This window comes from Panthera onca, chromosome A1 (genome assembly GCF_046562875.1).
Source record: "Panthera onca isolate mPanOnc1 chromosome A1, mPanOnc1 haplotype 2, whole genome shotgun sequence".
Taxonomy (NCBI): domain Eukaryota; kingdom Metazoa; phylum Chordata; class Mammalia; order Carnivora; family Felidae; genus Panthera; species Panthera onca.
In genome coordinates, this window is record NC_138339.1 from 213,956,874 (window position 1) to 213,980,748 (window position 23,875).

Here is a 23,875-nt window from a genome sequence, read left to right on the forward strand (position 1 = left end):
TCCGAGCTGTCAGCACAGAGCCCGACGCAGGGCTGGAACTCACGGACTGTGAGATCATGACCTGAGCTGAAGTCAGATGCTTAACCGACTGAGCCACCCAGACGCCCCTACAATTTTTATTCTTATTATTTCCATCATTTTATACATATTTCCCCACTAGGCTATAAGCTCCAGGAAGACACATACAGTGTCTTACTCATTTTTGTATTCCCTAAAAATTTGTTGGAGAAATCTTAAAAAATGGAAAACAGTAGATTTATAATAATAAAAAATAACATAACTGGTACTTGGTGATCTCTATTTCTAAAGCAACATAAATTGAAAAACTCTTGGGTGACATTTATTTAAACCAACTATTTGTGAAAGGATATATGCTTTAAAATTGGGAAAATTGTAGTTTTTTCTGGTCTCTATTGCAAAATGGACAAAAGATAAAAAAGAAAACAAACTACTGCCATCTACTGATAATTCACTACAATCATTTAAATAAATGAAAACAAGAGTTTAGAGACTAGACAGTATCAATTTCTTTCTTTTTTTTTTAACATTTATTTTTGAGAGACAGAGAAGACAGAGTGTGAGCAGGGGAAGGTCAGAGAGAGAGAGAGAGAGAGAGAGAGAATCTGAAGCAGGCTCTAGGCTCTGAGCTGTCAGCACGGAGCCCGACGCGGGGTTCGAACTCACAAACCGTGAGATCATGACCTGAGCCAAAGTCAGAGGCTCAACCGACTGAGCCACCGAAGTGCCCCTCAATTACTCTTTCATTCAAACCACATATGTGGGTACATATAATACGTAAGGTATTTTGAGGAATATAAAGACAAATTAAGTGACTCTGATTTAAAAAAAAAAAAACTGCAGTATTTGATAGTAAATGTTCAAACTATATATAAAACACAATCATTTAGAAAATATACTTTCAACTAAAAAATTAGCTTTGCAGAAAATAAGTTAATAAAAATACTATAATAAACTATCATCTTTCTATATTAACTATAATAAACATTGATTGAGTACTTACAAGTAACTGACATTGTTCTAAGTGCTTTTACATGAATTATCTGTATTTTCCCTCAGGACAATCCTATAAGCTAGATACTATTTTTACCTACATTCTATAGATGAGTAAACTAAGACTTGGAGAAATTAAGAAATTAGCCAAAGGTCACATATCCAACAAGTAGGAAGGATGGAATTTGAAACAATTAGGATTCAAATTCACATTTATTAGGCACTTAACATGTATGAAAGCACTGTGATAAGCATAATTTGTGCATTATCTCTTTTGCATTGAAGAGGCAAGCCCCTCTATTTGACCCTTGGGATATTTTTAAAAGGCCATGGTTCCAGCTTTTGGAAACTCATCATCTGGTACCTCTTCCAAGTTAATGAGCAAAATAAAGCAAGACTGTCAAACTCCTCTGGGCTTTTGAGAGCTTTTGGCTTAGAAGCACTACGAGGAGGTAATTGTGTATGTGCAACCATGTCACATAAGCACCGGTTTTCATTCTGAATGGGAAAAGCTGTCATGTGACAGCTAGGCAGTTAAAGTAGCTTATAATTTCATCCTGCCCTTTTAAAATAGCGACTTTTCAGAAAACAGAAAATATTACCAGAAACATAATTTTTGTGTGAAACTATTTTTGCTTTCTAAGTGGGTGGGGGAGTTTAATATCTAAAGCTGATATTTAGCTGGGAAAGCTAAAGAAAATTAACCTGGGGAAAGATGAGATTAAAGAGTTCCCTGGAATCAAGCAAATTTTAAATTATGGTCTTTATTTGCCATAAACATGATGAACTCAGATCTGGGTGGTTCAATTCTAACAAATAAAGATAATAGTGGGGAAAATGTCACCCACCGCACAAATAAGTAAGAATACACACTTTTCAGGTAAAAAAGACTATAAGTCTTTTCAACCACATGTTTTTAAGAGAAGTTATAACATCATCCAAAGGAACTAATTAATTGGATCATTAAAAATGTATTCATACCTATTATATACTAGTGTGTTGGGATCTGCTAAGAGTAGTCATTACTCTCTTCTTTGACTAGGCAATGTGATTAAGGTTTCAGGATGCTGAAAACAGAAAGAAAAAAACCAGGATTTGCAGTGTTCCTTAACTTCCTATCAAAGACAATACAGGCAACATTAATACATTAACCACCCTGCTTCTAGCTTTCTACAAAAGGTGAGATTTCTCTGAATGTCCACTAGTAATAGACTACCAAGATGTCTTGTTTTAAAGTGTAAACATACAAAGATTGATCCGCAGCTTGAATCCAAGCTTTAAGGGATAGCTAGGCAACTGTTTCAAATAGAAATGATAGGTGTATGATGAAATCCAGTCACAACCTACCTACGTGTTTCATTCAGGACAGTAAGAAGCAAGGTTTTTTGTTTTTTGTTTTTACTCTGTGTACAAGTAAGCATGATTTCTAAACCAAGAGGAGCTTGTAGGTTGAATGGTGCCCCCACACCTATATGTCCATGTCCCAAACTCCAGAATCTGTGAATGTGCTAATTTGGAAAAATGGTGTTTGCAGTTGTAGTTAAGGATCTTGAAATGAGATCATCCTGGATTTAGGATTAGCCCTGAATCCAATGACAGGTGGGAGATGGGCTATGCAAACAGTGGGCAGACCATATATAAATACAGAATTCTGACCTACAATTGGCAGCAACCAACTCAGGAAACCAACCTGTTTCCTACAGTAACCAGACCAGGAAACCATCCTGCTGTCTATAAGCCAGGCTTGTAGGAAGCCAGACCACTATCTCTAATAACAATTCTAGAAGCCAAACAAAAACTTCTGTAACAACTGGCCCCAAATGGCCAGTGTTTGCTGGTTTGCTGAATAACTGACAGCTTCCCTAATTTTTGTCACCACTTCTATCTTGGGATCAATCAGAGAAAGCCAAATATGCACACTTAACCAATCGCATAGGATGCCTTGCTTCTAGTTAGCCCACTTACAGCTTCCCCATGCCAATTGCCTCTAATCAGGGTATACTTGAAGATTTCCTTTTTTTCCACTATAAAGCTTTCCTACTTTGCCAACCCACAAGTGATGGTGGCTGACTTCCTTGCCATAGCAAACTCTGAGCAAATAATCTTTGCTTATTCTCATATGGTTGGCCATTATTTCCACACAAGTGTTCTTACAGCAGAAAGGTAGAGGGAGATTTGAGATTCAGATGCACATTAAGAAGACCATAGGAGGCTCAAGACATGGAGCCCCAAGCCAAGGAATGAAACACCTGGAGCTACCAGAAGCTGAAGAGGCAACGAAAATGAGACACTTTGAAAGAAACATGGTCATGAGAACACCTAGATTTGGGACTTCTGCTTCCATAACTACGAGAGAATACATTTTTGTCGCTTTTAGCTATCCAGTTTGTGGTAATTTTTTATGGCAGCCTTAGGAAATTAATATAAGCTTTTAACAAGGAAATGTGCAATATTACATTTACTTTTCTTGAGGGACCCATGAATTAATGTAAATGTCTTAAAAACAACTGTTCGTTTTTCAGAATTTCATTTGTTTTCATAAGAAGATTAAAGATTTATATGGTGACAGAAGAACTTTTAGGGATTCCCCCAAAGTTTCCTTTAATAGCCAGGCACTATCTCTGCCCTCAGAATGCTCTACGTCTCTATGAAGGCGATAGACACACAGTAAAATAATTAAAATGTAGAGGTATAGTAGTTGCTCTCTTAGTCTACTTACACTAAAAACTCTAACCAATTAACTCATTCTATTTCCTTTATAAATCATAAACTGCTAATTCCCACATCATGCTGACTGGTTAGGAAACTACTCTCCTGTGAATCTGTCTACTTCTGCTCCTATCAGTACAATCTGACACCGAGTTACCTGTGTTTGTTCCCAAACCTGTTTATGCCAGTTGTACTTGTTATTGTGCTTTCATAATTTAGTAATATGTAAAGTGATGAAATAGTGTGGAAATAAATTTCATTGTTTCTTTAAAATCTAAAGTTTAATATTCTGGAAAGACCCCCAAACTGTGAGTTGTTTGAATGTGTGAGATCACAATAAAAGATTATAAAGGAGAAATCTGCACTCAGACAGCTCTGCAAGTGCCTTTAAATTATTTTCCTCTTAAAGGAATAAAATCTTAGGAAATCTTTGCTGATGGTTTAGAGGTGTAGTTTATGCAAGAAATGCCACACAAAACTCTAATCAGCAGAACTTGTGCAAAGAAAACGCCATGGCTTTCTCAGTAGATTGGCAAATGAGCATATAGTTGTTTTAGGCTAAAACAAAATGTTTAAGATATTTATGTTATATTTCTATCACGACTCTCGGGGTTAAACTGACCAAAACACATAAAACAAAAACAAAAAACAAACAAACAAACAAAAAATAGCTTTGGGGTGCCTGGGTGGTTCAGTGGGTTAAGTATCCAACTGCATCTCAGATCATGTAGCTCAGGTGGGGATCTCAGGATTGGTGAGTTAGAGCCCCACATTGAACTCAGTTTGGAGCCTGCTTGGGATTGTTTGTCTCCCTCTTTCTCTGCCCCTCCCCCACTTGCATGTGCTCTTTGTCTCTCTCTCTCTCTCAAAATAAATAAACTTTTTAAAAAAGCTTTATTTAGAGAAAAGTCATATACGATCAAGTTCATTCTTATAAAGTTTACACTTCAGGGCACCTAGGTGGCTCAGTAGGTTGAGTATCTGACTTCGGCTTAGGTCATGATCTCATGGTTCATGGGTTCAAGCCCTGAGTCAGGCTCTGTGCTAACAGCTCGGAGCTTGGAGCCAGCTTTGGATTCTGTGTCTCCCTCTCTCTCTCTCTTTCTGCCCCTCCCCTGCCCACTCTCTGTCTCACTCAAAAATAAACAAATATTAAAAATATTAAAAAAATTAAAAAATATGAATAATACCTTCAATGTTTAATTGACTTTTTCAATTTATTAGTAGGTTATGGGTCCAGAGTACATCAATGAGAGGGCTTCTTCTGTGTGAACAAAATGCTAAGGAAGAAGCAATTAATTCTGTCTGGTGAGGGGATGGGGATTCAAGGAAAGTTATGATTGGCTTTAAAGATCTTAAATAAGCAGCAAATAAGCGTAAAAAGAGAAGGGCGTTCTAAGTAAAAAGGAATAGCAAATGTAAAGGATAAAAATCTTGTAGTTCATCCAAGGAACAGCCTTTAGTTTAAATGGCTTGGGAATAAGGCATTTGTTTTTTCAAACCTAATTATGCATCTGAATCATCTGTACAGATTAAAAGAAAACAAATAGCAGGGAAAAACAAGCCCAGACTTGACTCCCAGAGATTCTGATTTAAATGTATATGGAGTGGAGTCCCTAGATCTATTTATTTTTTTTTGTAGGTTCTACTTGTAGTTCTGAGATGCAGCCAGGATTAAGAACCACCGGAGTGGGGTAAACCGGGATGAGGGAAGAGAGAGTTAGGAGATGAGGTTAGATAGTAGTCTAGGAACAACTGGTGAAAGGAAATAGTATGTAAATACAACAAGATGACAAACTATCACTTTCCTGGTAGCTTCCCTATTTTGAAACATTAAAAAAATTTTTTTAACCTTTATTTATTTTTGAGAGAGAAACAGAGCACGAGCAGGGGAGGGGCGGAGAGAGAGAGAGAGAGACACAGAATCTGAAGCAGGCTCCAGGCTCTGAGTTGTCAGCACAGAGCCTGATGCAGGCTCTCGACTCTCCAACCTTCCAAGGGGGAGATCATGACCTGAGCCCAAGTCGGCTGCTTAACCGACTGAGCCACCCACACGCCCCTGAAATATTTTTAAACTTTTTACTGCCACTACTGTTTCAGGAAAAGAAAATAAATTCCCACCATTGTCTATAAAAACAGGGATAAACGTTTTAAACCAGCTTTGTAACTCAAAGATTTCTATTTTACTTAAGGTAATACTTAACATAAAACTCAGAGAGCAGAGTGCACCTTCTGATCAAGTGTACCATCTACCACTCAGAGTTTTTAACAAATGTCCAACAAAAATCATGAAAGTACAAATTTGGACAGAACACCTGCCAGGGACACTAAACAGCAAGTTCCTGTTCTGGGCTGGTGATCCCATCACCGAGTTAAATAGAATGGAAGCACTTGCCCACTTCCAAATGCTCTTCTAAACTCCCAGATATGTAAGGCTCTCTCTTTCAGGTTAAATTTCTTCAGCATTTATCATCTAAGCAACAATGAAGACAAAAGGGACCTCTCCTTCCATCATAACCAGTTCCACAGGAAGCACCCTTTCTCCTACTCTGTGAAGGTCGGATTGACTCTCCCTTTACCATAGCATCTGCCTTCCATGTAGCAGCTGTTCAGTATTTTTAAACGAGTGTTACCCTCTTCGAGGTTAGATAACGGATGCTAATTTATTACATTTCTAAGAGTCACTGCCTTCTAATGTTCTACAAGGGGCTCATATTTTTAAACGGGCATACAAAAAAAAGTCAGTACAAGGGGCTGTATGGAGTTTTGGTCCCGTCAGCAAGTAAGGCGGAATCAGCAAAAAGGCAAAGGAAGGTTCAACCAAGTTGTTTCCGGGAACAAACAACACACTGTAAAAAACAACAGCAAGCGGCCGCCTGGGTGGCTCCGTGGGATAAGCATCTGACCTTGGCTCAGGTCTTGCTCTCCGGGTTGGTGAGTTCCAGCCCAGATCATGCCCTCCGCTGTTAGACCAGAGCCAGCCTTGGATCCTGTTCCGCGCCCCCCTTCTGCCCCTCCCCTGCTGGCACATTGTCTCTCAAAAATAAACAAACAAACAAACAAAAAAGTAAGAACAACAAACCAAATCCCCGCCCCGGGAAGGCCTGTTACTTGAACCATAGGAGGTTCTCAGGGTTGGGCTCTAGGGATGAAACCAAAACTCTGGCTCACACAGCTGGTCCGGGACTGCTTGGGCGGGAGGGGGGTGCCGATTTGGGGAAGCCCACTGCCGGAGACGGAATCCATTCACAGAACGGCGTCTGCGATTGGTTCCCCACGACGTTCTCCCGCCTTACCCCGCACAGGGGCCAGCCCGCCAGCCCGCCCCTTCGCGGACCCTCCTCCTCCCCGCCGACCCGCTCCCCTCACGGGTCCGGCCTCCCGCCGGCCAGCTCCTCACACGGGCCCTCCAGTCTAGCTGCCCGCCCGCCCGCTCCCCCTCACGGCCGGCCGCCCTGGCCCCCGCCCTCTGACCCGCCTGGCTCCGGCCAAAGGGCCCCGGTTCCTGTTTCTCTTGCCTAGACAGGGCGGCGGAGGACGGCCTCGACGGGCCGCGCTGACCCGGAACTACTGAGGTGGCCGCCTCTCGGCTCTTCCCGGGCTTTCCCCGTGCCGGGGCTCGGCCCGCCTTGGCCGCTCGGTGCCCAGCCCTCTCCCTCGAACTCGCTCGTGCCCCCGTGCCGCTCGCCGGCCTGGCCGGGCCCGGGCCTCTGCAACAGCGGGACCCCCCAGCCGTCGAGTCCACGCAAAGCCGGCACACCACCCCGCGGCTGGTCGGCCGTGAGGTGGGTGAGGTGGGGCGGGCGCCGCAGTGGGCGGGGCCGCGGGGCGGGGCTTAGGATTCCAGGTGCCCAGCTCGCGGCTTCCGGGTTCCGTCCTGGCTCGGGGCTGGGGTGGTGGCGGTGGCTGCCGAGCGCTTCCGAGCTCGCAGCAGACTGGGAGTATAGGTCTAAGCCGAGCGTGGGCAGGCGGCACGGGGAAAACTGCCTACGGTGCACGTCCGTATGTCAGGAAGTGCCAAAGGGGCGGGGAAGAGGCGGTGGTGGAGCTCGGGCAGGTGGAGACCGAGCGTGGGACCGGGCCGGGACAGACGCTTTTTGTGGCATTTCCCAAGGCAGAGGGGAAGGAGGCCGTCACCCTCCTAGCTTCTCTCAATGTTTTTCAAAACTGGAGAGGTGAACTTCAGCGGGAGCCCAGTACGGTATGGAGTGGAGGTTGGGAGCGGCCCCTGAAGAGAAAGCGAAGGCCCTGGGGTGGGAGTGCTGGGGCTGGAGGGGTGAAGATCCACTCTGGGCGGGGCCTGGGCCCTGAGTAAGCAAGAGGGTAGGCAGCGCGTCTGATCCAAATCGTGGTAGTCTTCGTGCCCATTGCCCTACTTGGAGTGCTTTGTAAATCCTGGATCGTCTCAGCTTTTATCCCCTTAAAAGCGTGAATTTTAGTGCAGCTCCATTTAGTCTGTTGAATTTAAGGCCCCAATGTGTCATGAAGAGGTGTGACCTAATATGCCAGTCACATCAAGATTAATGATGTATATAACATAAACTGACACCCTGTAATTAAAAAACAAGACTTCGTCTAAGTCAACAAGTAATTCCCTACTTAAAACTTGCTGTGTGCAAACACACACACACACACACACACAGAGGAACTGTAGTCCTGCTGAAAAGATGTACAGATACTTTCACAAAACAAATTAAAAGATGGTTCTCCTCTCATGGTTCACGTAGGACAGATAGTGGACTGGCTTTAATGGGAGAAGTCTAGATTTACTATTTTACTACATTTTTAGATCCGTGAACCTTTTTTTTTTTTTTTTTTTTTTTTGACGTAGGCACAAATTTCTGTTGTAACCGTAAGAAGGTGATATAATTTTGCATTCTTAGGCTAATTTTTCTTTATAGGTAATTTCTTAGGAGGCACAGAAGTGTTTGAAGGGCTGCGTACCCTACTGAAGGATGGCAGAAGCAGTGTTGATTGATTTCTTTGGTTTGAAATTTAACTCTCAGAAAAACAGTCACCAGGTATTACTGAAGACACTGAATGCTGTCCGATACCATCATGCTGCCAAGGCCAAGTTTCTTTGCATAATGTGTTGTAATAGCATCAGCTGTGAAAGGGATGGGGAACATAACTTAGAATTGGAAGCAAGCAATGGATTATCAGCTGTCTTGAGAGAGTTTGAGACTGTTAGCAATCCTAGTATGGCTGCCTCTTTGTATACCATTAAACAAAAAATTGATGAAAAAAACTTGAGCAGCATTAAGGTAATTGTACCCAAGCACCGGAAGACATTGCTGAAAGCTTTTATTGATCAACTCTTCACCAACGTTTACAATTTTGAGTTTGAAGATTTACAGGTGACTTTGAGGGGAGGTCTTGTGAAACAGTCCATGATCATGATCACAGATCAAGAACAAGAAATAAACATGATCACAGATCAAGAACAAGAAGCAATCCAGAATGAAATAAAAACATATTTGAGAAGTCTGCCAGCTCTGAAAGGAGAATTAACCATTATCACATCTCCATTAATCTCAGGTATATTAAACACTGTGTTGTACATGAAAAAAAACAGTCTTTCTTTAGAGGCTGGTCACCTTTTTCCCACTCCTGTCTTTTGTAGACTGTAGGGTTTATAAGCTCATTGGCATCAGCTGCAACATGGGAGTATCAGGGATGGCCTTGTAGTGTCAGCAGTGTCGAGGGACAGTCCCTTCAGAGCCACCCTAAATAAATAAATTTGCTTTGTGCAAATTCAGCTTTAAGACAAATCCCCCAGCCTTCCTTTAAAATGAGATTTATGACCCTAAGCATCTCCTATTTAGAAATTCTGGAACCTTAACTCATTGGCGTTTAGACAGAAGAATGAAATTTAAGAGTCCATCTTACTCTTGGTTAAATGATATTTACTGTGAGCTGTATGCTATGAGGAATACCAAAGACAAATGGGACAGAAGATACCCTTTGAAAAGCAATAGTCCCATGGGGAAGGTAGAGCAAACACAAATCGTGTATAACAAGAATACATGGAGGTACACAGTGCTGTAGAAATTGGAAGCCAGAAAAACATGCAGCTTGAGGTGATCAGGGAAAGTCTTACTGTGAGACTGGGTTGGTAATGCTCTATAGTCTTTGTATAGCATATTTTTAATCTTCACTACTTCTATTCGATAGATATTTTCTTGCATGGATTTACTACGAGGACAGGTGGAATATCTTACATACCAACTCTTAGCTCATTCAATCTCTTCAGTAGTTCCAAACGGAGGGATCCCAAGGTTGTTGTCCAAGAAAATCTGCGTAGGTTGGGGAATGCCGCAGGATTTAATGTGGAGAAATTTTACCAAATAAAGGTAAAGTTTTGTTTCATGTTTCAGAAGATGCAAAGTATATTCTTGACTCTGCTAATGACTTCATGGACTTTAATCAAGCTGTTTACTTTTGCATCTGGTGTTTTACTGAAAATGTTAGGATAATGCTTATGGTTGTTTTTCTTAGATCTGTACTCTATAGCTTAAATATCAATTCTGTGATAGATTTCACCTGAAGCTACTCATGTCTAAAAGTACTTTTAATTCTCAGGGTATGGTATCACTGCCCTTTTTGATTCAGAAGGAAGATTCCAGAATGATGGGAGAAAAAGGCTATTATTTTCTAAATCAACATTAGGAGGAACTAGGGTCACAATGGATGCCTTGTTCCTTACAGAATGCTAGGTTTATTTGAATCAGGAAAAGTAAAAATATCATTGATTTGGTAATTAACTTCTTTCCTTAAATAATACTCTTTGGAAAGTGCTGCAAGTAGAGATTTACTCATCTCTAGTAGGAGATGTTTGTGATGTACTGTATTAAATTTTTAAGTGTTAAAGTGTGTTTTCCTTTGACTAAAATATGCAGAGATTATAATACCAAAAGTTAAGTGATAAGTAAATTTGGTATTTTACCACATACAGAAGTGATATACTTAATGCTTGCTGGTAATATTAAACTGATTGTTTAATTTTGTACAAAAAGAGTATTTTCAGAAAAGCTTATGGTATGAGAAATCCTACTTTCAAAATATTTTTATCACACATCTTTGGTATTAGACTGATCATGCCAATGACGTCTGGATTATGGGAAGGAAGGAGCCTGAATCTTACGATGGAATCACCACAAATCAGAGGGGAGTCACAATAGCAGCTCTTGGTGCTGACTGTATACCAATAGTTTTTGCTGATCCTGTCAAAAAAGCATGTGGGGTTGCTCACTCTGGTAAGTATCCTTAATGAAGCATTTAAGGTTTTACCAATTTTGTAGTATAGGCAAAATTATAATTTCTTTATGGCGCGCATTACAAGACAGTTAATTACATGGTATTAAGTATAAAGGGGTAGAACCAGCATACTCTTATTATAGGAGTAGGTGAGGGCAGTACCTAAGTCAAATTATATGAATCAGAGTAGAATTCCCAAAGGAAGCAGTAACCAGGCTGATTTCTGAGGAATTTGCAAGACCTGATTAGGTACCAATGTTTCTCAGCAGGGGTGCCAAAATGTTAACATTTTGGGCAAGATAATCTTATATTGCAGTTTGCTTGGCTTCCAAAATTCTTAATGCCAGTAGCACCCCCCCACCTCCCCCCCCAGTTGTTGTAAGAAAAGCAGCAACAAAAAGAAAGCCTTCATGCTTTTCAGAACATTCCAAAGGGAGTGGTACTGCCTCTGGTTGAGAACCCTTGAAGTCCGGGCAATGGGGAATAGGAAGGTTAAGCATGCTGCAGAAAGGTATTCATGAAGGGGAAGGTACAACAGCATGTGTAAAAGGTATGGAGGTAAGAAAAAGCAAGATATGTTTGGAAAAAGTCGTTTAGTTTAATACGTTATAGTCTAGTGCCTTTATTATCTAAAGATAAGAACAAAGGATTTTTAGATGCTGTGTTAAGGTTATGGAATTTTGTTTTCTAAAGGTATTTTAAAATGCTATTTAAATTATCTTTTGGTTACTACTCTATGTGAAATGAGGGATGATCTTTCAGATTTCCTTCTGCTTGTAAATCTAGGACTACTTTGCTTTTTAGACAAAAGATAAATAAGAAAATGGCATATTTTTCTTGTGATCTAGCTAGAGTTATGGGATTGGATGACTAGAAGTCAAATTTTGATTTGCCATTATCAAAATGTTATTTAACGTTTGAGTCTTAGTTCCTGGATATAAAAAAATCTTATTTGTTACTTCTTAGGTTTTGAAACATTATTTTTAAATATCAAAGATTAAAGCTGTCAAAATGAAACACTCTTGAACAAAGTTAGAGGTCTGACACTCTCTGATTTCAAAACTTATTATAAAGCCACAGTAATCAAAACGGTATGGTACTGGCATAAGACAGACATATCGACCAATGGAGCAGAACAGAGGTCCCAGAAATAAACCCTTGCATATGGTCAAAAGATTTTTAACAAGGTGCCTAGACTATACAGTGGGGAAAGGATAGTCTCTTCAACAAATAGTGCTGAGAAAACTGGATATTCACATAGAAAAGAATGATATTAGACCCTTATCTTACATCATATATAAAAATTAACTCAAATTGGGTTAAAGACCTACATGTAAGACCTAAATCTATAAAATTCATCAAAGAAAACAGTGTAAATCCTTATGAACTTGGATGAGGCAGTGGCTTTATAGATATGATACCGAAAGCACAAGGAACAGAAGTATAAATAGATAAATTGGATTTCATCAGAATTACAAACTGAGCATCAACACAGTTAAAAGGCAACCCATAGAATGGGAGAAAATATTTGCAATTCACATATCCGAAAAGGGATTAATGTCCAGAATGTATAAAGAACTCCTATAATTCAACAACAAAAAACAACCCAGGAAAAATAGGCAAAGGACTTGACTAGACATTTCTCCAAATATGATAAGCAAATGGCCAACAAGCATGTGAAATATGCTTAATGTCACTAATAATTAGGGAAATGCAAATCAAAACCACGATGAGATACCACCTCACACTCCTTAGGATAGCTGATATTAAAAACAAACGAAAATAACAAATTTTGGTAAGGATGTGGAGAAACTGGAACCCTGATGTACTATTGGTGGGAATAGTGGGAATGTAAAATGGTGCAGCTGCTATAGAAAATAATGTGATGGTTCCTCAGAAATTTTTAAATAGAATTACCATATGATCCAGCAATTCTACTTCTAGGTAGAAGTCCTGGTATCCAGTACTTCTGGGTATATCCAAAAGAATTGAAAGCAGGATCTTGACAAGATACTTGCACACCCATACTCGTGGCAGAATGATTCACAATGGCAAAGAGGTGGAAGCAATCCAAGAGTCCACAGATGGATGAGTAGATAAACACAATGCGATATATACAGACAATGGAATATTATTTAGCATTAAAAAGGAAGGAAATCCTGACACCCAAATGAGGGGTTTGAGGACATCATGCTAAGTGTAATAAGTCACAAAGAGACACTTTTAAGATTCCACTTACATGGCTTATCTATAGTCGGCAAATTCATAGAAACAAAGTAGAATGGTGGGTACCAGGGCGAGGGGAAAGGGGTGAGGGGGAGTTGTTATTTAATGGGTATAGAGTTTCAGTTTTGCAAGATGAACGTATTTAACACTACTGAAGTATACACTTAAAAAGAGTTAAAATGGTAAATTTTATTTTACATATTTTTCCCCACAATTTAAAAAAATTTGAAAAAAGTGAAGGAGAGAGAATACTAGCAAGTTATATATCATCCCAGTGGAAACTGAAGCTGTAGAATATTTTTAAAGAAAGTGGACAGGACCCCTCATTAAATATGTTTTCTGTGTCAGGTGCTTTGCATAACATACCTTATTTAAAAACCAGTATTTTAGTTAATTGATTATTTAGCTTAATTAATTTTGTGATTTATTTGCTGTTTCTGGACTGAAAAATACACAAACTGTTCATTTTTAAGTTAGATATAAATTAAGGTGCAATGTTACATTTTAACTTCCCTTACCTTTTTTTCTTCCTATTTACCAGGTTGGAGAGGTACTTTGTTAGGTGTTGCTATGGCTACAGTGCATGCTCTGATCACAGAATACGGCTGTAGTTTGGAAGACATTATTGTTGTACTGGGACCTTCAGTAGGACCTTGCTGTTTTACTCTGCCAAGGGAATCAGCAAAGGGATTTCATAATCTTGATCCTGAATGTGTACGGTTATTTGATTCACCAAATCCCTATGTTGACATTCGTAAAGCCACTAGGTAGGTTTGACTTCATTACAGAACTGCAAGTTTGGTTATTGCTTATTGTTTCTTTCTCTCTCTCTTTTTTTTTTTAATGTACAGTTTCTATGGCATGAGTGCCTCAGTGTATTTTATTTTATTTTATTTTTAAATATTTATTTATTTTTGAGAGAGAGAGAGAGAGAGAGAGAATGCACAAATGGGGGAAGGCCAGAGAGAGGAGGACATTGGGTTCTGTGCTGAGAGTAGTGAGCCCAGTGTGGGGCTCAAACTCATGAACCATGAGATCATGACCTGAGCCCAAGTCGGATGCTCAACTGACTGAACCACCCAGCTGCCCCTGTTTCTAAAATGAAAAGTACTTTAGACAACAATTAGTAACTCCAAGAAAAATTCAGGTGGCAGGTATTTAAGTAGCTGACATACACATATATATAAAAACTTATTTTAATTATGAAATACATTGTCATTTAAGTTTGAATAGTGAAATTTTCCTGTCTGGTACCTCTTACTGATTTAAAAGTGAAGGAGGATATATTTACCATGTAGTTTTGAGAGACCTACTTAGACTTCATGTAGAAAAGTTGCCATGTACTTAATAGACATTCCTCAGCTAAAATGTCCTAAATACAATAAACTATCAGAAAGCTGATATTTTAAAATTATTTTATTCTATAACTAGAGGAATATATTTCTTAGAAAAAATGTTAGATAATATAAGCACATAGTCACTTTCAAGGTTTTTATGGCCTCTTACAATTTTGAGTTACAAAGTGTTGCTGTTAATAGCCATTATCATTCCTATAAAGGAAAATTGTCTGATTTGAATTGTGTTTCTGTTCCAGCCAACAAAACCTTGCTGAGATTCTGCTTCATTTAGCACATAAGTAGAAAGGATTGAAATTGATTCTTAAATGTGACTTGTGGAATTAGTGTCACTAATTTATAGTCATATTTCATATCATAAAGTGTTTATGAAGAAACAACTTCTCTGTGAAAAATCTGGTTAAGAGGAGGACAGGAGAAGGGAGGGCCAAATGACTAAAAAGCATGTTCTGAATCAAATAAATCTTGTCTGCCAATACCCTGGTAACTTTAGAAGTTTCTTCTGAATAAGTACTTGATTTTGATTATAAAATTCCCAGGTCATGTCTGCAGAACAATATGGAAGGTTTTACAGTTTATATATGAATTTAAGTGATTAATGGTGATAAAATCTACCATTTCCTGGACTTGTTCATGTTTTGTATCTGAAAATCAACTTGCATGGGAAGCAGATCTTTCCCAGAATTCTTTTATACCAATATCCAATACACACACACACACACACACACACATTACTGCTTTGTCTATTGGTAAAATAAACTCTTGCTATCTTTTAAAAAATCTTTATCCCAAGGATTCTTCTAGAACGGGGAGGAATTCTACCACAGAATATTCAGGACCTGAACCAAGATCTCAACATCTGTACATCCTGCCATCCTGACAAGTTTTTTTCCCACGTCCGAGATGGCCTTAATTTTGGTACACAGATTGGCTTCATATCAATTAGAGAATGAGGTACAGTACGTTCTCTCTCGTCTTTCCCTTCTCTCCTTCTTCCTCTTTCCACCTTTCCCTCCCCTCATTTTTAAAAATAATTAATCATATTGAACTTTACCCCTTTGTTCTTGTAGGAAGAATTAAGTTTCTACTTTTTATTGAAGCAATAGAGGTAGAAAAGTTAATTTTTAGTGACATGCTATAATATAAAGAATAGCCACTCCTTTTCCTAGTTAATGAAGAATAATCAGTCTAGCATATAAGTATAAAATTAAATCATTTATTCTTTTTAAAAAATCCGGTATGAATACCATTTATCTTCTTTGTATTTCATATCAGTATACTTCCTATCATAACATCCTCATACCTTTCTTTTTTTATTCTTTTGATTTTTGAGAAGAAATCTTTGCATAAAGATTCTAAATTCTAGAATAATAAAAAATCCTCACATACACAAACTGGCTTGGTTTTCAACTAGATTTCCAACTGATTATAGCAGGAATTTGCTAGTTTTCTTTAAAGGATAAATAATAAATAGACTTTGTAGTATGTGCAGTCTCTGTCTCTACTCAGCTTTGCCATTGTACAGCAAAAGCAGACAGGAAAGACACAGAAACAAAAGAGTACGACTGTATTTCAATAAAACTGTCTTTATGAAAAAAACAGGTGCCAGGCAGGTTTAGCCCACAGGCCATAATTTGCTGATACCTGATCTATAGTCATAGAGCGAGACAGAGTATAATTTCATTAAGTTAGTATTTACTTCAGATAATTTTCTCAGAGTTATAAAAAAATATTTCATGACAGCGATTTAGTGCTGACCCTTTAGCACATATCTAATTTTCCTTAAGTTTACTTTTAACTGAATTAATATTATTTTTAATCTTCACAATGTCTTTAATTCTTTAATATACAAAAGACTTTAGTATACTTAGTGATTTTTACCTTGATATTACAATAACATTAGTAAGGGTCTCTTATTTGATTTCAATGTATTTTTACAGATATTGACTGGATTTTTACACAGCTGTTTCCTGCCTCCTCCTAAACCAACGACAAGAGACAAATTTAGCTGTTTGATTTACTTAAAACCAAAAGGATTATAATGGATAATTCATCTTTAGGTATATTTTCACTATTATCCAAAAACAAATGATTTTTATTTGATTCTAACAAAATCTAGATGAGGATTATTCATAAAGTGTGGTCTATTTTCTGTGTTGCATGAATCAGGAATAGGTCTGTTCATTTCAGTATATATTGGGTACCCTCTTTGTCAGGCACTGGTGAAGCATAGGTGAGTCAAAATAAGTAATAATTTTTCCCCTTGAGTCTAATGCAATGGAGGAGATAAACACTTATAATACTTAAATTTAATTTTGATAGCCGTGGAAGAGTACTGAAGAAGAGAGGATTAATTCTCTCTGGAAGGCAGGATAGGGAAAGTGCTGTATAGAAAATGATATATCACATGGGCCCAAAAGATGTACAGGCTTTTGACAAATGAAGAACAACCATAACAGGTAGAGGGAACACCATGAACTAGGGCATGAAATTGAGTGTGTAACATGTTCTAGAGAGAGAAGTGTGTAGGCAGGAGTTACTGGAAAAACAGGTTCGGAAAGAGATCAGTTAAGGTCTCACATGCCATGTCAGAGAGTTTAGAGTTGATTTTTCAGTTAAAGAGTAGGCATAAAAAGTAGGGGAGTGTTTTTATTTTCTCAACATCTGTAACAGGATGGATTTAAATTGCAAGAGACCAGGCCAGAGAGAATTAGTTAAGAGGCGAGATACTTTAAAAAAGAAATAATGAAGCCTAAATGAAGACCATGGAAATTAAGATGGAGGAGAATAGATGGAGAGACGTTTCAGATATAGAATCAGTAGATCCTCTTAATAGATAATGAAGAGGACAGGTGAGGAAGAGTGGGGAAGTCATTGATGACTCCAAGATTTCTGGTTGGTTGACTACCAAGAGTGGCAACAAGAGGAAGAAAGAAGTTTGGGAAAAGGGAGAAGGATAATGAGTTTGACACGCAGACCAAAGTATATCCAGATGGAAATATTTGGTCAATGACTAGAAATACAGCCCTGTCACATTGGTGGGAGCTGGGAGAAAGATAGAGCTTTAGAAGTTGGCTTTGCAGAAATGAGGCCTGAGGCCATTGGAGTAGACTGAATCATCTAGGCAGAATTACACGATGAGTGAAAAGGAGGTTTGAGGGTGAAACCTCATACAACACCTGGGTTTGAAGAACCAAGAAGCTGAACCAGTAAAAAAAAAAAAAAAAAAGATTAATAATTAGAAATAAGGGAAGAAAACCAGAGTATTCCCATTTTGAAGAAAGAAGTCAGTGTGGATGTGAGAGGAACTCAGAATTTTCAGAGACACAGCGTACAAGAAATTTTCAGAGATGGAAGAAAATGAGAACTGAGAAGAAACCAGTGGATTAACCATATTGAAGCTGTTCCATAGGCAATGGTGGCAGAGTCGGATTTCAGCACACTGTGGAAGAGGATGCGTAGGTGTCCACTCTTCTTTGATAGTATTTACTAGAGAAGAGAAAGCACTGGGGGCTGTGTATCTCAAAGGAAGGGGTATTTTTTTTCTTTTGATCAGGAGTTTTAAATATATTTGTAGGCTGAAGAGAGGAGTCAAGCTATGTGTACATGGGGCAAAATGGTATATGTGGCGTGTATTTTTAAAGTGAGTAGTTCATTACATCTTCAACTTTTTTATTTTATTCATATGTGTCTTCTATGAACAGGTAGTAGAATAATGGAAAATTACATTTGTTGGGTATTTACAAAGGGCTTTTATATACGTTACCTCATTTTATCTTGACAGCTATTCTGAAATACATAGGCCAGTTGTTATTCTTTTTATTCAGATGAGGAAACTTAAGTCTCATTGAGGTTTAAAATCATATACTTTGTGATAAAGCAGGACTTGAACCCACATCTTATGACTTCAAATCTCATTTTAGATTTTACAGTTAATCAAAGCTATCTAAGTTAAATTTTTATTTTCAACGTTCTGTTAATATCATCCATTCATATATTCAGTCAAAATTTTGTTGAGGTACTAGGATAGGTTAAAAAAAAATACACTTGTAGCCTTTAGGAGGTTTAATGTCTACTGAAAGGTGGCAGTCAATAAACCAGCAATTGCAATACTGTGATATGTGTTGTTAAGTCGTCACAACCTGATACCTTGTTCAGTTGAATTCTTCTATGCAACTCGTAAGACAGTGTAAAATTTAAATACCTCGTCTCTTCCAGTTCAGGGAAGGCATTAAACATAGGACAACAATTTCAAACTCAGGAAAAATACTTTTGTTTAATGATAACAATGAAGATTAAGAATAATTTCACACATTAAGAAAGGTTGATCATTTTCCAGTTCTTCACTATGCATTATTTATAAATTATAATGGAAATTTATAAACTTCCAAGAGGATTAGGTGACCATATTTCACTTTATGTACCAGAATATTCTAAAACAAAATAAAATTATATTTGACTATGATTTTGGATTATCTGTTCCAAAGCATTTAATGAAAAGTCTCCTTGCTGTTTTACTCAGTGAAAAAGTTTTGATTAACTCAGAGACAGAATGACTAGGTTGTTAAATAATCATGTCTTACTGTTTCTATAAGATCTTTGTCACTCTCAAGCATTTATATATAGGTTTCTGGTACTTTGAGGGTAAAACCACAATGATGATTTTTATTTTTAATAAGTTTAGTTTTCAATCTAAGCTCTGCTACTAACTGCGCATATGAAATACTGGTTGTCATTTTATTAAGAAGAGGAATCACGTTTGTAAATCACATGAGAGTTCATGACATGATTCTTTTGAAGGTACTAAGTATCAGACTAAACTTTGTCTAACTGTAGTTTTAAATTGTGAATAGTAGTATAGTGACCAAATAAATGTGCTGTACTCCAGGGCTTTATAAAACAAATGAAAAAGTGAACTTTCCACTAGGAGGCAGTATTTCTACAAGTAGCTTTGCTCTTTTCCTTGGTATAAAGTTGAACCAACCTTACTCTCTGTATTTATTTGTACCAGGAAAGAAAAAAAAAAAAAAAAGAGGTGCTTTTAAAGTTAATGAATGTATTGCTCTTACTTTATATATGGACCATCTTGTAGTTCAAGTATATAAAAGCATTTAGGAACCCTCACCCACCTGGATCTATCTCACTTCTACAGAATCTCCAGTAATTCCTTTTCTGTAAGTAGAATTTTGGGGGAGAAATTCAGAGAAGCTTATTCTATGACACATGACAAAAACATAACACCCATGGATTCAAAAGCTGGAGGATAAGATGTCAATTACATGTGAATTATATCATTTTATATTTCAAAGTAGATTTAATAATTGTTTTTACTTGGTTGTATTAAAGTTATACTTAAAATATATCCATCCTACTTTTTTTTTTAATAGAGAGCAAGAACAGGGGAGAGGGGCAGAGGGAGAGAAAGAGAGAGAGAATCTTAAGCAGGGTTCACAGTCTGACATGGGGCTTGATCCCACAACCCTGGGATCATGACCTGAGCCATATCATGAGCCGGACGCTCGACCGACTAAGCAACCCTGGTGTCCCAACATCCTATTTGTTATGTGAACTCTTAGATGCCACCAATCTATGGAAGTCCAGCACTTTCAAGAAAGCACTGCTCAGTTATCTATGTGTTTGTGTGTGTGTGTGTGGATCTGAGTGTTTGTGCTAAATGGCAAGCAAGAAATGTGTATGTATTATATATAGCCTGTTTGCCCTAAATAATGTAAATTCACACACAACATGTTGGATGCAGTGGAATTATGGATTTCTTTTTATAAAGTTTTTGTAACTTGTGCAGTAAAGAATGGGAATCATAGCTTATATGCTTACTGTATGTGTTTATGTGAACTGTGGTCTAGAGCACATGTGTTTCCATCGTAGGCAATGTTTTTAAACTTGTGATATCAGAGATCGGGCGGCTGCTACAAGTAATGAGTTATTCTGTGCTAGCTATTTGCTTAGTGAAGGAAATAGAATCTGTCACTACTACTTTTTCCAGATTAACACATTTAGTTTGGACTCATGATGATCACGTATCAATTGTGTAGAGACAAACTTTTCTTACTCTCCTTAAATAGATTTTCTTTCTAGAGAAATAAATGCTTACATCGTATTTCCTGTGTCCTTGTGCCAAGTGCCTGTGGTAAACTATGTCCCTTCTAAATCTGGAGCAGGCTTTTTGTTTTATTTAATTCTCAGAAGGCTGGGGTGTCCAGTTACTGTATTCTATTAAATAATTAAAGCTTCCAGCAGACTCTTTAGCTCAAAATGTCACATTCCTTTCTAACAACAACAAAAAGAGAGTTCTCTCATTTAATGAGAAACATTTGTGGAAAATAGATGTGTTCATGACAATTGAGTTTTGAGTTTTTAATATCCTCCATTTTCTTTTCTCTCTCTTTTTTTTTTTTAATGTTTATTTCTTTATTTTGAGAGCAAGAGAGAGGGAAAGAGAATTCCAAGCAGGCTGCATTCCATCAGCACAGAGCCAGATGTGGGGCTTGATCTCACAAACCGTGAGATCATGACCCAACCCAAAATCAAGAGCTGGACCCTCAACCAAATGAACCACCTAGGTGCCCCTATCCTCCATTTTCTTAATTCCTAGTTTTGCGTTATACATTGCTTCAATTTACATATTATCAGTACTTCCCTATTCCTTTACTTTCCTTAAGCACATGTTTTAGAGTTTATTTTCTATCCCACCCCATCATCCTCATGTTTATAATTGATGTTTCCTCTACATAAGGTAACCTAATTCTTTAATTTTTATACTTTCAAGTACATATTCAGACTTGGGTATAGTGTTGCTTATTGGACATATCCTATGGGCCCCTCAAAACAATATCCTCCAAACTTAACTCACCATTTCCCCTCCAAAATTTTTCCCCTCTGATGTTCTATTTCAGAGAATGAAACCATTTTTCATGAAGTTGTTCATCCAAAAATCTTAGAGTGTTTCTGAATGTCTCCCTTTCCTTCACCTCTTCTTCCCCTATACTTCTGCCTTTATAAATCTATCATCTGTTCCCAAGCCTCTCTATCTTAACTGCCAGACATTCAGATCATCATCTCTCAGGTGCATTATTTGACCAGCCTTCTAACTAGTCCGCCTTCATTGAATCTCTTCTTTTACTGCCATTATTGTTCTAAAATGCAAATCTGGTCATATTACATCCTTCTGTACTATATGATGTTTCTGCTATCTCCAAGATGAAGCCCTACTCACTTTTATAGGAGCTATTATGATCTCACCCCTTTGTTACCTTTTCTATTTCTACCACTCCCCACTCTCTATTGCATATTCCATCCATTCTGTGCTTTTTTTTTTCATTTCCTGGAATATACCATTAAGCTCAGTCAGACCACAGAGGTTGGTTTGTATTCAAAGACTGACTAGAACTCAAATTAGCTTCAAGGTTACTTTTACTTAGGTTTTCTCCTGAGAAAACAAGCAGCACCGAGGACATACATAATATAAACATCTAAGTGAATGGATACAGCACTGGAGTGTCCCCCCCCCCCCCAATTCCATAGAGACATTTGACCAAAATTCAGTTGTCAATGTAGTGTATACTCAGCAATATGCCAGGTCATATATAGAAGAATAGTAGTTTTTGTTCCATTAGGCAGGGTGAGGGGCTATGTTAATGTTCAAAGGTCTACCTTCAACAAAATATAACAAAATTTTGCCATATCTAAGCAGTATTGTATACGGTGTGCTCTTGGCTTTGGGAGTAGATTCCCATGATTCATCACTTACATATGACATCCAGTGCTCATCCCAACAAGTGCCCTCCTCAATGCTCACCACTCATTTTCCCTTCTCCCCCAGGCCCTGCCATCAACCCTCACTTTGTTCTCTGTATTTAAGAGTCTCTTATGGTTTGCCTCCCTCTCTGTTTGAAACTATTTTTTCCCCTTCCCTTCCCCCATGGTCTTCGGTTAAGTTTCTCAAATTCCACATATGAGTGAAAACATATGGTATCTGTCTTTCTCTGACTGACTTATTTCACTTAGCATAATACCCTCTACTTCCATTCACATTGTTTGCAAATGGCAAGATTTCATTCTTTCTCATTGCAAAATAGTATTCTATTGTATATATAAACCACATCTTTATCCATTCATCAGTTGATGAACATTTGGGCTCTTTCCATAATTTGGCTGTTATTGATAGCCCTGCTATAAACATTGGGGTACCTGTGCCCCTATGTATCAGTACTCCTGTATCCTTTGGATAAATTCCTGGTAGTGCTATTGCTGGGTGGTGGGGTAGGTCTATTTTTAACTTTGTGAGGAACCTCCACACTGTTTTCCAGAGTGGCTGCACCAGTTTGCATTTCCACCAACAGTGCAAGAGGGTTCCCATTTCTCCACATCCTTGCCAACATCTGTTGTTTCCTGATTTGTTAATTTTAGCCATGCTGGCAGGTGTGAGGTGGCATCTCAGTGTGGCTTTGATTTGTATTTCCCTGATAATGCATGACATTAAGCATCTTTTCATGTGCTTGTTGGCCATCTGGGTGTCTTCTTTGGAAAAGTGTCTATTCACGTCTTCTGCCCATTTCTTCACTGGATTATTTGCTTTTTGGGTGTGGAGTTTGATAATTTCTTTATAGATTTTGCATACTAGCCCTTTAACTGGTATGTCATCTGCAAACATCTTTCCCATTCCATTGGTTGCCTTTTCGTCTTGTTGATTGTTTGCTTTGCTGTGCAGAAGCTTTTTATCTTGATGAGGCCCCAATAGTTCATTTTTGCTTTTATTTCCCTTGCCTTCAGAGATGTGTCGATTAAGAAGTTGCTGTGGCTGAGGTCAAAGAGATTGTTGCCTGTTTTCTCTTCGAGGGTTTTGATGGTTTCCTGCCTCACATTTAGGTCTTTCATCCAGTTTGAGTCTATTTTTGTGTATGGTGTAAGAAAGTTGTCCAGTTTCATTCTTCTGCATGTTGCTGTCCAGTTCTGTCAGCACTATTTGCTAAAGAGACTGTCTTTTTTCCATTGGATCCTCTTCCCTGCTTTGTCAAAGATTAGTCAGCCACACATGTGTGGGTCCGATTCTGGGTTCTATATGCTATTCCATTGGTCTATGTGTCTGTTTTTGTGCCAATACCATATACTGTCTTGATGATTACAGCTTTGTAGTAGAGGCTGAAGTCCGGGATTGTGATGCCTCCCGCTTTGGTTTTCTTTTTCAACATTACTTTGGCTATTTGGGGTCTTTTGTGGTTCCATACAAATTTTAGGATGTTTATTCTAGCTCTGTGCACTCTGACTGGGATTGCATTGAATGGGTAGATTGCTTTGGG

The 23,875-nt window shown here is 38.3% G+C and overlaps 2 protein-coding genes across 7 annotated transcripts in view; one reads left to right on the top strand and one right to left on the bottom strand.

Annotated features, from left to right (window-relative positions):
• CCDC122 (coiled-coil domain containing 122) overlaps positions 1–6,875 on the bottom strand; it is a 54,425-nt gene extending 47,550 nt beyond the window's left edge. Inside the window, exons 1-2 of one of the 2 annotated variants that reach the window (XM_078433366.2) lie at positions 4,911–6,875; positions 1,993–2,078 (exon numbers count right to left, since the gene is read on the bottom strand). The gene's annotated coding sequence lies outside the window, so the exon portion shown is untranslated. Of the gene's footprint in view, positions 1–1,992; positions 4,877–4,910 lie in introns of those variants that run through there. The other variant, XR_013550175.2, reaches the window with a different exon arrangement.
• A 279-nt stretch (positions 6,876–7,154) lies between these two features.
• LACC1 (laccase domain containing 1) lies at positions 7,155–16,619 on the top strand. 5 transcript variants are annotated; one of them, XM_060637125.3, is made up of 7 exons: positions 7,155–7,505; positions 8,622–9,258; positions 9,895–10,073; positions 10,811–10,976; positions 13,745–13,970; positions 15,352–15,512; positions 16,499–16,619. In XM_060637125.3, the coding sequence occupies exons 2-6, from the start codon at positions 8,676–8,678 to the stop codon at positions 15,509–15,511; spliced, it is 1,314 nt and encodes a 437-aa protein (XP_060493108.3). In that variant the 5' UTR covers positions 7,155–7,505; positions 8,622–8,675; the 3' UTR covers position 15,512; positions 16,499–16,619. The 5 variants fall into 5 exon arrangements, with proteins under 5 accessions (XP_060493108.3, XP_060493112.3, XP_060493107.3 ...); XM_060637129.3 differs by having other exon boundaries at positions 7,155–7,493; XM_060637124.3 differs by lacking the exon at positions 7,155–7,505 and adding an exon at positions 7,571–7,921.
• Positions 16,620–23,875: the final 7,256 nt, after the last annotated feature.

Bases quoted from the DNA above. Each gene is read 5' to 3' on its own strand.
- LACC1 (XM_060637125.3), top strand. From the start codon at position 8,676: ATGGCAGAAGCAGTGTTGATTGATTTCTTTGGTTTGAAATTTAACTCT. The intron at 10,977-13,744 runs GTAAGTATCCTT...CCTATTTACCAG, and splicing joins ATGTGGGGTTGCTCACTCTG to GTTGGAGAGGTACTTTGTTA. The intron at 13,971-15,351 runs GTAGGTTTGACT...CTTTATCCCAAG, and splicing joins GACATTCGTAAAGCCACTAG to GATTCTTCTAGAACGGGGAG.